The 13,869-nt window shown below is 45.9% G+C and overlaps 1 protein-coding gene across 3 annotated transcripts in view; it reads left to right on the top strand.

Annotated features, from left to right (window-relative positions):
- Positions 1-3,533, top strand: part of COL15A1 (collagen type XV alpha 1 chain) — a 104,787-nt gene extending 101,254 nt beyond the window's left edge. For all 3 annotated transcript variants that reach the window (XM_080940314.1, XM_080940313.1, XM_080940312.1), the window contains 3 exons: positions 739-924; positions 1,146-1,261; positions 2,497-3,533. In XM_080940314.1, the coding sequence (XP_080796440.1) occupies positions 739-924; positions 1,146-1,261; positions 2,497-2,710 (516 nt within the window). In that variant the 3' untranslated portion in view covers positions 2,711-3,533. The remainder of the gene's footprint in view (positions 1-738; positions 925-1,145; positions 1,262-2,496) is intronic.
- Positions 3,534-13,869: the final 10,336 nt, after the last annotated feature.

The raw sequence follows: 13,869 nt of genomic DNA, 5'->3' as shown, positions 1-13,869 counted from the left end.
AAAGAAAATGCTCAGTGGAGAGAGAAGTAAGTTTAGGTAAACTGTCAATGAACCCAAGTCAGTAAAGTGACCAATGGAGTTCTAATGCAGTGTGTTGGTTTTTGTTTTTTAAATATTAGATCTATTTGTGTGTAAGATATATGACTCTTTCTCCATCTTCCTCTGTGTGTATGTGTGAGTGTGTGTGTGTGAGAGAGAGAGTGTGTGTGTGAGTGTGTGTGTGTGTGTGTGTGAGAGTGTGTGTGAGTGAGTGTGTGAGAGAGTGTGTGTGTGTGTGTGTATGTGTGTGTGTTCATTTGGAGGTCAATACCAATTTATCACTCCTTAGATACAGCTATCGAGTGGGAGAATGAGCCACAGACGGTATTCATATAGAATGTCAGCAGAAAGGGCTGGAGGAAGGAAATAGATGCCAATGTACAATCCAAACCAAACTCCAGAATGGCTTTGGTTTGGGGCTGATGGACAAGGTGTCAGGAATGGGAGCCAGGACAAAGCCAACCTTGAAGCCATGCTGACGACGAGGCTAGGAGCGTATCCTGAGCACTCAACCATAGCCTGCACTTTACTCAGGCTGAGGAGAACTTTGCAGCTCAGTGTCTGTTCATGGAGCTGGAAGGGGCTGGGATGCTAAGACTGTCTTCACTGAGCTTGGACTGTTGCTCCTGGGCCACACCTTGCAGCCAGAAGCAGGAGCAGTGGGTGGGGCTGCTAACTGTTCTCTCTTACTCTTTTCAGCTGCGCCTGGTTGCTCTAAACACACCGGTGGCTGGGGACATCCGAGCTGATTTCCAGTGCTTCCAGCAGGCCAGGGCTGCAGGACTACTGTCCACCTTCCGAGCATTTCTGTCCTCACACTTGCAGGACCTCTCCACAGTGGTGCGGAAGGCAGAGAGATTCGGCCTTCCAATTGTGAACCTCAAGGTAAAGATGAGCCCTGTCGTCACCACCTTCAAGCACACCGATTCCCAAGGAGCCCAAGCATTTGCCACTCCATTGCAATCAACCATAGCTTCCTCTTTGTCAAAGCACTCTCCTCTCTGAGCTGGAAACTCCAGAAGTGGTATCTGAACAGCAAAGAGGAAACCAAACCCTAGTTGTAGGTCAGTGGCATAAAAATTCTAATGTGTCATTTGTATTTGTAGGGCCAAGTGCTTTTTCACAATTGGGACTCGATATTTTCTGGTGACGGAGGTCAGTTCAATGCGCACATTCCGATATACTCCTTTGATGGTCGAGATGTGATGACCGATCCTTCCTGGTAAGCGTGGGCTTGGGCCCTGTGACTAGCATGATAGGCATTTCTAGGATGTGTTCTAACTATGAGATGTCTTTATCATCTGCCTCCCCCACAACACTGCCAGTGCTAAGCTACTGAGGCCACTGAGTCATGGGAAAGCCATGGCCTTGAAGCCAGAAGCCCCAGGTCCAATAGCTCATGATAAGACCCGGGGCTAAGCACTTGGCTCCATGAGCCTCAGAGGCCTTGCCTGTCGAGTGAGCACAGTCATGGTTAAGCCACAGGACAGTTGTGCATATGACTGTGGTGAAAACACAGTAGGCAGTAGACGGTGACATGATCCCAGCTTTGTCCTGTGAATGGCATTCTTGGTCCTTAAAGACACTATGTGTTGTTCAGAAACACATCTGAATCCAGGTCTGGAAGGCACAGTATCACACCCATACAGACACACACTTTAAAGAGCCCCCAGTTTCAATGGGGCAATGGATAGCAGACTATGTATAAATGTGGACAATTTTGTAGTTCTAAAATAGAAAGCTGATAGGAGGAGAGAGGAGGTATTCATTTTGGAGAGTGAGAATCAAAAGTAGAGTCCTACAAGAGGGAGCCCTTATGTTGTGAAGAAGTCACAAGTCTGACTATGAAAGAGGCTACCCAACAAGTGATGTCAGAAGCAATGGTACAGATGTGTGAAACCTAAGGACGCCATTCAGAGATCACTGCAAGCGGGTATGGCTGTAGACAGTTTGTCTGGAAGCAGGTAACAGCCTCAAGGCTAAAGGAAGGATTTGGCCTTGAACTATGGATGGGGAGACTTGTGTCTCTGTTTGCTACACGCATGCTCACGTCTCCACCAAGAGAAAACACAAAGGATCGCTATTTAGGAACTAGGATGATGGCTCAGCCAGCCAAGTGCTCGATGCGCAAATGTGGCAGCCTGGGCTCAGATCTCCACTCATCTCATAGCAGGTGGGGCATCTGTAGCTCCAGCACTGAGTGGTAGAAATGGCTGGGTCCTTGGGGTTTGGTGGCATCCAAATCTAACTAAATTGGCGAGCTCTAGGTTTAGTGAGAGACCATGCCTCAAAAAATAAGGAAGGGAATGATTGAGGAAGATATCCAGTGTTGAGCTCTGAAACACACACACACACACACACACACACACCAACTGTAAAATCAGATAAAAAGAAATAGAGAACTTCGTGTTATTAAAAATGCCATTTTAAAAGTAACACTATAAAATTTCTTTCTAGGCCCCAGAAGGTTGTTTGGCATGGCTCCAACCCCCATGGTGTCCGTCTTGTGGACAAGTACTGTGAAGCCTGGCGAACCACAGATATGGCGGTGACGGGATTTGCCTCCCCACTGAGCACAGGGAAGATTCTGGACCAGAAAGCCTATAGCTGTGCTAATAGGCTGATTGTCCTGTGCATTGAAAACAGTTTCATGACAGACACAAGGAAGTGATAACCTTCCCATGGTTCTAAGAGTGCTCTAATACTTCTTATGCGAAGCATTGACACTGAAGTCTAAAATGCTGTAAATACTACAAGTTTGTTTTTTGTCATATCACACTTCTGTCAAAAGAGAAACCAAAGAAAACATACCTCAGTGTACTCGAAAGGAAAGACAGAAGGGAGTCAGATCCAAGTCAAATCCAATCCACATATTGGTGCTAGATTCTGCAGGAAGTTCCCGCAGTGTGGACACATCCCTGACACAGAGTAGGGCAGCCTGAAAACAGAGGCTGGTGTGATCACCCAGTGCATTCTTCAGAAAGTAATTTCTTCCTTTCAACCATGGCTGTTGAGGGTAAGGTGTTTGCTTACGACATCACTTTTTAGACACACAGCCCCATCCTAACTTATGTCTGAACCACATTCTTTAATTCCATACATGTCCATACAGACAGAGAAAGGGAGCTGTTCTAAAGACGCTGCTCATGTTTCCTCTGGTACAGGCTTTAATGTGGTCCCCACTAGAACATCATTGCCACCTGCCGCAGAGTTCTGCGTGTTTACCCAGTCGTAGGGTGGCATCTGTTGATGTAATTCTGACTTGCTGGGAAGTTAAAACTCTAGGAAAGAAACAGCACAGAATCCTTACCTTCCCCTCGATATCCCCTCTTCCCATGCCCCACTCCAATCTTATGATTTCCATTTGGCAAAGCCCTGAATTATGACTGCAGTTGAAACAGATTCGTTGAGATGAATTCTCTGAGAAACCTGTATCATTGCTCCATAGACTTTGAGATCCTTGTCCATGTAAGAACATAAAGACATCTTTTCCAGGTGCTTTCTTCTGTTTGACGTCTTTCCCCTGGGTCCTTCATTCCTTACCACTGGGTGTGTGTGCTCATATTGTCACCAGCACTGGGGACAATTCATTCAAGAATTAGAGAGGGGTCGGGTGAGGTGGGGTTGACTCTGAGGGGGAGGCCAGCTCTGCTGTGGTTGTAGCGGGGTCTTGGTGCATGACTGTGGGCTCTTCTGTCTCTCTCAAGGAGAATGGGATAGACACACTCAGTATCAGGTTCATTCAGTGGAAGTGATCATCAGAAAATAAGGTTCCCCAGCTCTGCAAAGTGGGTACATTTTAAATCTCCACTTTATAAAGGAAGAAAAAGATAAAAGTAGAGGCTCAAGTCCTTCCTAGGTCCAGTCATATGGCTGGCATCAGACTCAGGCCCAAGGTCCTCTCAAGGCCATTGGATATGGCTGCCTGTCGGTGCCATTCCATCTCCATCCCAAGTGAGTCTGGGAACATAATTAGTAGGCAAGAAGCATGTGGAGATATTTCCTTCCATTCAGTGGGGCTGGCCCAGTAAGTCATCAGAGTGACTACATCCTCCTAAGTCCTTGAAGTAGAAAGGAAATTCAGAACAAAAATAAAAATAAAACAAACAACCCAGAACCTGCACTTCAGACTTCACAGCAGGAAGAGCAGTCAGATCTTTCTAATGAGTCACTAACAGAAAAGGCTACAGGGAAAGTCCCTGGATGCCTGGGGGCAGGACCAATGCTGAGTTACAGGCAGGGGTGCTTTGATATGGGCTCAGTGGCAGGAGGAAGAAGACGGGAGGGTCCTGAGTCAGGAAGTATAGATGCCACCCACATCAGTCAGAGCCTGCAAGAGCCAAGGCCACAGAAATGACAAGGTAGCGCGGAGCTAAGAAAAGCCAGGAAGAGAGACACCCACTTCTGACCCTAGGAGAGGGTGGTGAGACATTCCCCCTCCGCATACACTGACGGACCTACCTTCACAGACAGAGTCAAGTATAGAGCTAGATACACTGACTAACCATCACAATCCTGTGGTAGCATTCAAGAGCCTTCACTGAACGTTTGCCTCCACCTAATCTTCCTGTCCCATGCCAAAGTCCACTTGCCTGGTCTTTCTCATGGTCTCTTAGGCAAGCCTCATAGACTCTTCTGATGGGCCATGTTGTCATGCTCCGTACCATCTTAGCAAAGCCTTAGTCATTAAGTGTCCCTTCCCTTCCCACAGTGCTGCTGTGACATCCCCTAGACCGACCGACCTGGTGTCATACCCCTCTCACTAGGTACCTGGAATCTGGTGTGCTTCACATTTGAAATTTATTACTCAGCTAAGATATCATGGCTGAAGGGCCTCCAAGCCTTCACTACCCATTTGCCTGGAAGTCTTGGAGGTACTAGAAGGCTGTTAATTCAACTCTCAGCCCAAACACAGGAGGGAACATTGAATGTATATGTCTATAACCTCTCTAAGCTGGAGGGCTTTGGGGTGCTCTGTCTGTATTGAAGACCTTCAGGTCTTAAGCTTATGGCTTCAGGCTTCCTGGATCTTCCACTGAGAAATTGAACAGGGTGATAGAAAAGGCTGACAGCCCATGTAGGGTAGTGGGCAGATCTTATGAGGACAACAGCTTGGGAAGAACAGAGTAGCTAGTAAAAGAGGTGAGTAGCTCCAGTGGTGGTGGTGATGGTGCTGGAGGTGATGCTGGTGGTAGTGCTGGTGGTAGTGGTGGTAATGGTGGAGGTGGGGTGGTGATGGTGGGGGGATGATGGTGGTGGTGGGGATGGGGTTGATGGTGGTGAGGTGGTGATGGTGGGGGGATGATGGTGGTGGTGGAGATGGGGTTGATGGTGGTGAGGTGGCTAGCACCAAGAAGGTCTGAAGAGTCTGATGTGACTCCATGGTGTAGCCTGAAACAGACCTGGTAAGATGAAGAAACTGCATCACAGGAACCACTCTCAGGTTTCCGTTATCTTCTGGATCCCTTGGCTGAGCACTCTGTCACCTAAACATGAACCAGATAAAATCAGAATCTTGGGAACTGTCAACAGCCTAGTGTATGACAGCTGAGGATTAGCCACAGTTCAGAAAAAAAGGTAAAACTAAAAAGAGGAATGAGTTTGTTCATGAGACTAAGAAGTGGGAAGGAGTGCAGCCTCAGTGTGGCAGTGTCATCTTCCCATCTGTCTGTCTGTCTGTCTGGCAGGCTGGCTTCTGCTTTTCTCTGTCTATGTCTCCTTCCTTCCAACTAAAGACAAGCTGCCCTCACAGGCCAGGGTGCAGACAGCTTCAGGCCTGAGTTGCCCTCTGTTAACCAGAACACACTCACAGAGGGAAGAAGAGGCTTCCTCTCCCTGTGAGATTACGTCAGTTCCTAAAAATGACCACCGCTGGTCTCACTTGAGTTCTGTGTCCAGGACTGTGATGGGCAGCCTCACCAGAGAAGAGATGTGCCGGCAAAGCCAAAACTTCCTCCATCCAAAATGTCTAAGGTTTCTGAAATGACCAGACCACTGAAAAGATTAAACACACAGATTCATCCTGCCCAGCAAGAGGGATAGAATGGGAAAGGCAGGCAGGCAGAAGCAAGATCACATCCGCCTTGACTTCAACGATAAAGCATCTGAACTTTCTCTTAACCCTAATGGGCATGGCACACGTAGAAGGGGAGGGATAGGATTGGCTCTGTGTTTGTTTATCCACTCAGAAGTATCTGGAGTAATCTGTTTTTACTCTTGATCATGTTTCTCTGTGGAGACAGAACATAAATCTGTTTTTCAAGTCCACCAACCCCTTTATATATATATATATATATATATATATATATATATATATATATATATAATTATAAATCTTCCTTTCTCCAACTTCCTTCTAATTCCTGGCCTCCTCCTCTTTAATTGTTATCTTGTGCATAAATATATAAATACAACCTGATAAAGCCATTTCTAATAACACAGACTATTCAGAATTTCAGTCAGGAACTCTGCAGTCAGGACAAATATATTGTCCCTGTCTTCCTTAACCTAGCAGCTAGGGAGAGACTTTTCTGGCTACTTCTGAGCTCGAATCATCAGGTGTATTAGTCGGGGTTCTCTAGAGTCACAGAACTTATGGGTAGTCTTTATATAGTAAGAGAATTTGTTGATGACTTACAGTCAGTAGTACAACTCCCCAACAGCGGTCAGCAGCAGCTGTGAGTGGAAGTCCAAGGATCTAGCAGATGCTCAGTCCCACAAGGCAAGCAGGTGAAGAACCAACCTTTCTTCTTCCAATGTCCTTATGTAGGTCTCCAGCAGAAGGTATGTCCCAAATTAAAGTGTGTACCACCATGCCTGGATCTGGGACTTGCTTTGTCCCAGATGACCTTGAACTCAAAAGAGATCTCCTTACCTTAGTCCCCTGGGATTCATAGCCACTGTGCCTCAAGATCTCCACGCCAAGATCAAGGTCAGAAACTTGTATCTCCCAGGCTCCACATCAGGATCCCAGATGTGCCCTCCATTTCTGGATTGTAGTTCATTCCAGTTATAGTCAGGTGGACAGCCAGGAATAGCCACTACACCAGGCAACCCTGGAATCTCTTCTAAATCTTTAATAGCCAGTGATAGGTTTCCCAGTCTTGACTTCCATCTGGTCCTCTAATTCATTGACATGACAGTCAAATGCTGAGAGTTTTTTGCCTGAATCTAAACTTCGGCTCTGCCACTTGCTGCCCACGTCATCGCTGGCAAGTTCTCCAAGTCAAACTGAACATAATCCCTGTACTTAATCCTTCCCTGGAACTCAGTGTTTTCCTTTGACAAATGGGGAGGCACAGAAAGTAGCCTTCATTGGATGTTGTGGTGTTTGGAGTGATGCTTTAGAGCGAGCAAGCACAACAGTGTGTCCACTGTCCTTGGCTTGCCCAGGTGGCTCCTGGAGGAGCTGAGCTTTCTTCCTTGTTCTATGCGAGACTGTATCTCCCAATCCACTCGGCTTTTCTGGCCATCTCCAAGCCCTGACTGCTGTGGCTGAGTATCCACTTACCCCAAATACTCTGCTGCCCTGTTCTCCACTCGTCTTTCTACCAGTACTAAAATGCTTTTATCATCTTGCTCAGTAGAGGCTCCAGATCTCAGTCCTGAGACTAGGGCTAGATCCCTTCGGGTGAGCAGGGACACACTGTGACACAGACTTCCCATCTCCTGCATGAGCCTGCCCAGTGTGCTGAGTTCTGAGAAGGATCCAGAACTCCTCTTTTCCTTCCCTTATACTTGCTCTCCCTCTCAGGGAATGACACCACCATCTAACGGGGCCTGGAGGGCCATTTATTTACTCATTCATTTAAGACATACTTGTATTATTGTACCTGTTAAATGCATATGATGTGTCTATAGTGTGTGTGACAGGAATGGAGTGAGGGTCAGATCAGGGTGACTGACATTCACACCTCCTCAGACACTTATTTCTTTGTGTTGCAAACATTCAAAATTCTCTTTACTAGCTATTTCTCTCAGCAATTATTGATTGAATGCCCCATTAGGATGACATCAAGAAACACTAAGAGCTTAAAATATCAATGTTATTTATGGTTTAAGTCCAAAATGTTCCCCACAGGCTCAAGATCTAAATGCCCAGTCCCCAGCCTGTGGCACTATTTTGAAGGCTGTGGAATCTTTAGGAGGCGGGGCCTGTCTGGTGGGATTAGGTCACTGGAGGGTTGGCTTTTGAAGGTTATGTCTGCCCGTGAGCCATGTGAACAGCATCTACCCCACGTTCCTGCTGGCACGGATGGAGCATTTCTAACCATCATGCTTCTGCACCACAATGGACTGAAACCCCTCTGAAAGCATGAGCCAAAATAAAACCTTTCTTCCTTTGGGGAGGGAGGGGAAGGCAGATGTTCCCTTTCAGCAACAAGGAAAATGACAAGAAGATTGGACAAAGTGTAGCTACTTCAATGATTTACTGCCATCTGGATTTGAAATGCACACACACACACACACACACACACACACAATTTTCAGTTCTGTATATGTGCAGTTATCTCTCTATAAGGGTGTAGGGCAAGTAGGTTGTGCCACCAGACAGAAGAATTAGAGAATTAAGGTGAAGTGAGATCAGACCCCAGGGATCCCAGAGATTTGAGATCCCAGGGATCCCAGAGATTTGAGATCGCTCTCTATCCATTTCTGTCCCTGTCCTGGAACACATAACCATGACACCCCACTGAGAGAACCGTTGCAGTCAGTCATATAGCATAAGTACCTAGAGTTTTTCACACTAATGTGGTAAACTCCCCACCCCCACTCAGTCAGTAAGTTTCCCTTCCTGGGCATTCCTTCCGGAAACAGTATTTAATCCCTGGCTCACCCTGAGTAAAGTGTATGCATTTGCTGTCTAATAAAGCAGTTTAAACAAGCAAGAGCTGTCTCTTCTTCAAGGATCTATATGAGAAGGCCTTTAACCTAAAGAGCCACACCTAAATCTGCCAGGGAAGGTCTTCTCCTCTAGCCCCTCGGTACTCTTGGCATTCATTGGGAATCAGACTATCAGACTGGCTTTGCCCTCTGGTCCCAGGCTCTGCCTTCCCCTTCTTGCTTGATACAAGAACATCCTGAAAGAACACTGTTTCCCCTTTCGGTTCTGCCAAAGAAAACTCAGAATGTGGGACGCCTGTTCTGGACTTCGTACTGTCTTCTGGTGGCATGTTAGCAACATTCTGGGCAGCCCAGGGCAGAAGCAGGGCAACCCACAAGGCCAAAAGAGTGTTGGATGCCCTGGAGCTGGAGTCACAGGCAGTTAAGAGCTTCCCATTGTGGGTGCTGGAATCTAAACTCAAGCCCTCTGAAAAAGCAGCAAGCATTTTTAAGCCGAGAGCCATTTCTCCAGCTTCTCCCGCAGACTGTAGACTTTTACCTGTTTAAGTAACTGGGTTTGATGTGTGTGTTTGTGTTCCCCTGAGCCCCTGCTGCACTGATCCCTTCTTACCCTCTCCTGCTGGCTGCTTTTCTCTCCAAAGCATCTTATAAAGGGGAAGTGCTTCCCCAAACCCTTTCTGGAGCAGGACAGAATGAATGGCAGAGCATGAAGCACAGCTCTAGTACAGTGGGTAGCTGGTTCCCACTCTCCTCTCAGGAGCTCTGGGACCTGTCTTCCAGAACCTCAGATTTTCCACCAGAATTAGAGTGCTGTGGTATTTATATATTTGTGGATTCAGCTTTAAATGCCTGCTGCCGTCTTGAGTCATAGCCACCACGGTTGCCCCTAGTAACGTTAGTGGTGGGGGGAGGTTCCTGCATAACTTTCCAGCAAACAGTGAACGGCTCCACCCCAATCATCTGTGGAGCTTTGCAACTGAGCTGTGTTTCCAGAGATGTTCCTGACTCTTCCACAGATCTTAAGAAAACCCAGGCACATCCCATTCCATCCTGGATGAACTCAGCTTTGTTTTCACCCACAAATCTACCCTCGTTCTGACCCAAAGTTTGGGTACCCAATGGATCATGCAGCCTCTGAGGACTATATTTCTATCGTTGACATAGTGGTTAATAAATTATTCCTTTTTGGTCATTTAGCTGTTTGCCTCTTTTATCGTAGTCTCAGGGCACACTTCGCTTAGTTTTGGAACTCCAGAGCTAAGCGGTTCTAGAATAATAGACCAATTCTAATAGGTTCCTAAAAAGTGGGTGGGCGAGAGGTGAGGTTAGAGCACTGTGTCAAACTCCAGCTGGCTGCATATAAGCAGGATGGGCTCTGACGAATAAAGCAGGCTCTGGGGCAAGACGTGCCATTACAGGAATTCAGAGGTTTATGGGTGGTGTGTGAAGGCTTATGGTATCATGTTCAGTTTGACAGGAAACCATTCAGGTTTGATTTCAAGATAATAATTTGAGCTTACAACTTCTTAGAGCCAGCCACATTGAGATGAGAAGACCAAAGGGAAGAAAGATGGTGGTGGTGGTGAAGGAGGAGGAGCAGGAGTAGGAGGAAAGGGAGGACCAAGGGAGGAGGGAGATGTGTTAAGGAGGAGGTAGAAGAGGAAGAAGAAGAAGAGAAGGAGGGGGAAAGGGAGCAAGGGAGAGAGGAGGAGGGGGGAGAAGGAGGAGAAGACAGCCTGCAAGTCACTGGTAGAAAGGAAAGCACACTATGAGCCAGAACTGTGACGGCTCGCTGGGAAGCTGGACCTGGCATGGCTGGATAGCTAATAACCACAGCACAGAGCAGCCCTGGGCCGCACTTGTTCCTTGACTGCTGGTCCATGGGAGCCGGGGCTGACGTCAGAGATGTGCTGAGGAAGAGGTGGGGGCTCACAGACACCTGTGCTGCAGACCATTGCCTCAGCAGATCTGCGATGCTTATCTCTAGATTTTCATATTCATGAACATCAGCAGCAGCAATCCTGTCAGTCATCTGAGGCGTCCCGGCAGCTCTCAAGTAGGAACTAGCAGATGGGTCAGAACCAATGGCTTCTATTTAAAAAGAATGATTATAACAAAAAGGAGACAACTTTGTAAATTCAAATTTGTGTTCTCAGTGAAATTTTAGAGGATAATAAATTAGATAAATTTAGGAGGATCAGAAACAGTCCTTGGAGATAAAATAAGGGACCAGTGAGATGGCTCAGTGGGTAAAAATGTGGTGGAGCTAACCTAATGACCTGAGTTTCATCTTCAGACCCACAGTAGAAGGAAAGAACCGTTTCTAGAAAGTTGTCCTGTGTCCTACACACACACACACACACAGAAAGAGATATACACATACATACATGCACACACATGCATACACAGAACATACATACACATACAGACATACATGTAGATACAGACATACACAGAGACACATACACAAAGAGACACACATGTAGACTCAGGAACACACTCATACATGTAAGCATACACATACACACATGGAACATGCATGCAGAGAGACACATGTAGACACAGACATAAACAGACATAGACACACATACATGCATGCATTCACACACAGAACATGCATACACACAGAGACACACAAAGATATACACATAGACAGACACACAGACACAGATACATGCACACAGATATACACACATACATACACACACATGCACATACACACACAGAAACAGTGGATTTCAAAATTATAGTATCTAGGTACTCAACCTGTGGAAAGTCTTTTGGAAAATTATAACCAAATGAAAATCGGTAGAAAACTGAGATCTCACACAGTAGAGAACAAGGAACCATAACAGAAACCTAATGAGGAAAAGTTACACTATAAGTTACAGTTTTGTTCCAACTGGTGGTTTCTAATGTGTAATATGTGTATGTCATCTGGACTGAGGTGGATTAAAAAAGTGTCAGTAGATATCCAATTCACAATTTCACATTTCTTTTCATTTAATATGAAACTAAAATGGATACATGAAAAACTTGTAGTGTGTTTGTTGAAGGAAAGCTCTTGGGCAGCTGACGGCACAGGCTGTATGTTCTTAGGGTGTGTGTTATTAGGATCCATGTTGTTAGATTCTATGAAGGATGTATGAGGCATACCGTTGGCACGGTAAATGACTACATTTGTGCTTCTGCTTCTTGGCATGGGAAGAAGAGCAAGCAGGTGTGTCTGAGATGGGGTTAAGTAGAGCCTTGTGTCACAGCAGTGGCTCAGCTGGAGTAAAGGCACAAAGGCTGACAAAGCAGCACTTATTACAACCTCTCAGCAGGCCACGCCCAACCGTGTCCTCAGGGCTCCAGGCACCATGTAAGTCCTCCATTATCTGCGGGTTTTGATTTCTGCAGTTTCCATTATCCGTGGCCACCCACCATTCAGAAATACTGAACAGAAAATGCTGGTGTAAAGTAGCCGTAAGTTTACACGGCATCATTCTGAATACTATTGCTCTCCTTCCCATGCTGGCTGATTTAAACTGTCAACTCGACACATTCTAGGATCATTGGAGAATAGTATTGGTGAGGAACTGTCTAGACCAGATTGACCTGTTGTAGGAGTGTCTGTGGGAGTATCTATCTATCTATCTATCTATCTATCTATCTATCTATCTATCTATCTATGTCTTAGTCAGGGTTTCTATTCCTGCACAAACATTATGACCAAGAAGCAAGTTGGGGAGGAAAGGGTTTATTCAGCTTACACTTCTACATTGCTGTTCATCACCAAAGGAAGTCAGGACTAGAACTCAAGCAGGTCAGGAAGCAGGAGCTGATGCAGAGGCCATGGCTTAGTGGCTTGCTTCCCCTGGCTTGCTCAGCTTGCTCTCTTATAGAACCTAAGACTACAAGCCCAGGAATGGCACCACCCACAATGGGCTGGGCCCTCTACACCCCCATTCCCCCTGCATCACTAATTGAGAAAAAAGCTGGATCTCATGGAGGCATTTCCTCAACTAAAGCTTTTTTCTCTGTGATTAACTCCAGCTTGTGTCAAGTTAACACAAAACCAGCCAGTACAATCTATATCCTTTATGTATGTGTATATATTTTTTCTTTATATGTATATATCTAGATCTCTATCTCTATTGTTATATCTATCTATAATTGTTGCAGCAAATATTAAAGGGATGGCTTAACCTTCTATTGGCCCCCGAGATCTCACTCCATGGACGCCGCACTAGGGTGGAGCCAAGGGCATATACTCCATCACTCGATCCAAAAGAGACCCTCTCCGCATGATTCCCTTCCCAGGCAGTTCACTCCACCCGCCCTGTTGCTTCTGTCCCAGGTGGATATGAACCCCCCCCCCCGGGTTTCTTTCCTCTACTGCCCGGTACAAACATGACTCCAAAGCCCGGTAGTTTATCAAATATATATAAAATTCACAGTTCACAAACCCTCTACACAATAAGCTTACATCCAGTAGACAAAGATACAAACTGCCCTTCTATATGAGATAAAAAGACCTATAGAAACCCTTAAATATTCATAACTACCTATCGCCAATTATGACCACCTGGATCTAGATCCTCCTTTTCCAGCTCCATTGATTTTTCCAATGTCCTTGATTCCTCCAGGAATCTCCCTTTTTCTCTTCCTCATCTGTTTTCCTAGCCTTTTCTCCGCCTACCTCTCTACGGTCCAATCATGTATCACCTTAACATCAACCAACATATAATGTAAGTGTCTTGCCTATGCATATATGTGTATACAATGTAAGTACCTGATGCCCTTGGAGGTCAGAAGAGGTTGTGGGAGGGGGAACTTGAAGGTGGGAATGAATATGATAAGTTATATACACATGTGTAATCCTCAAAGGGTAAGTAAAAGGTAAGGGAAAACTATAGAAGATCCTATATACAGTTCATAATTATGAATTTTAGGATGCAGATACAATGAATAATATGCTACAAAAATATCGCAGGCACAACT

The sequence above is a fragment of the Micromys minutus genome (assembly GCF_963924665.1).
Source record: "Micromys minutus genome assembly, chromosome: 28".
NCBI classification, from domain to species: domain Eukaryota; kingdom Metazoa; phylum Chordata; class Mammalia; order Rodentia; family Muridae; genus Micromys; species Micromys minutus.
Note: the sequence above shows the minus strand (reverse complement) of the source record. Positions and strands in the feature narration are given on the sequence as shown.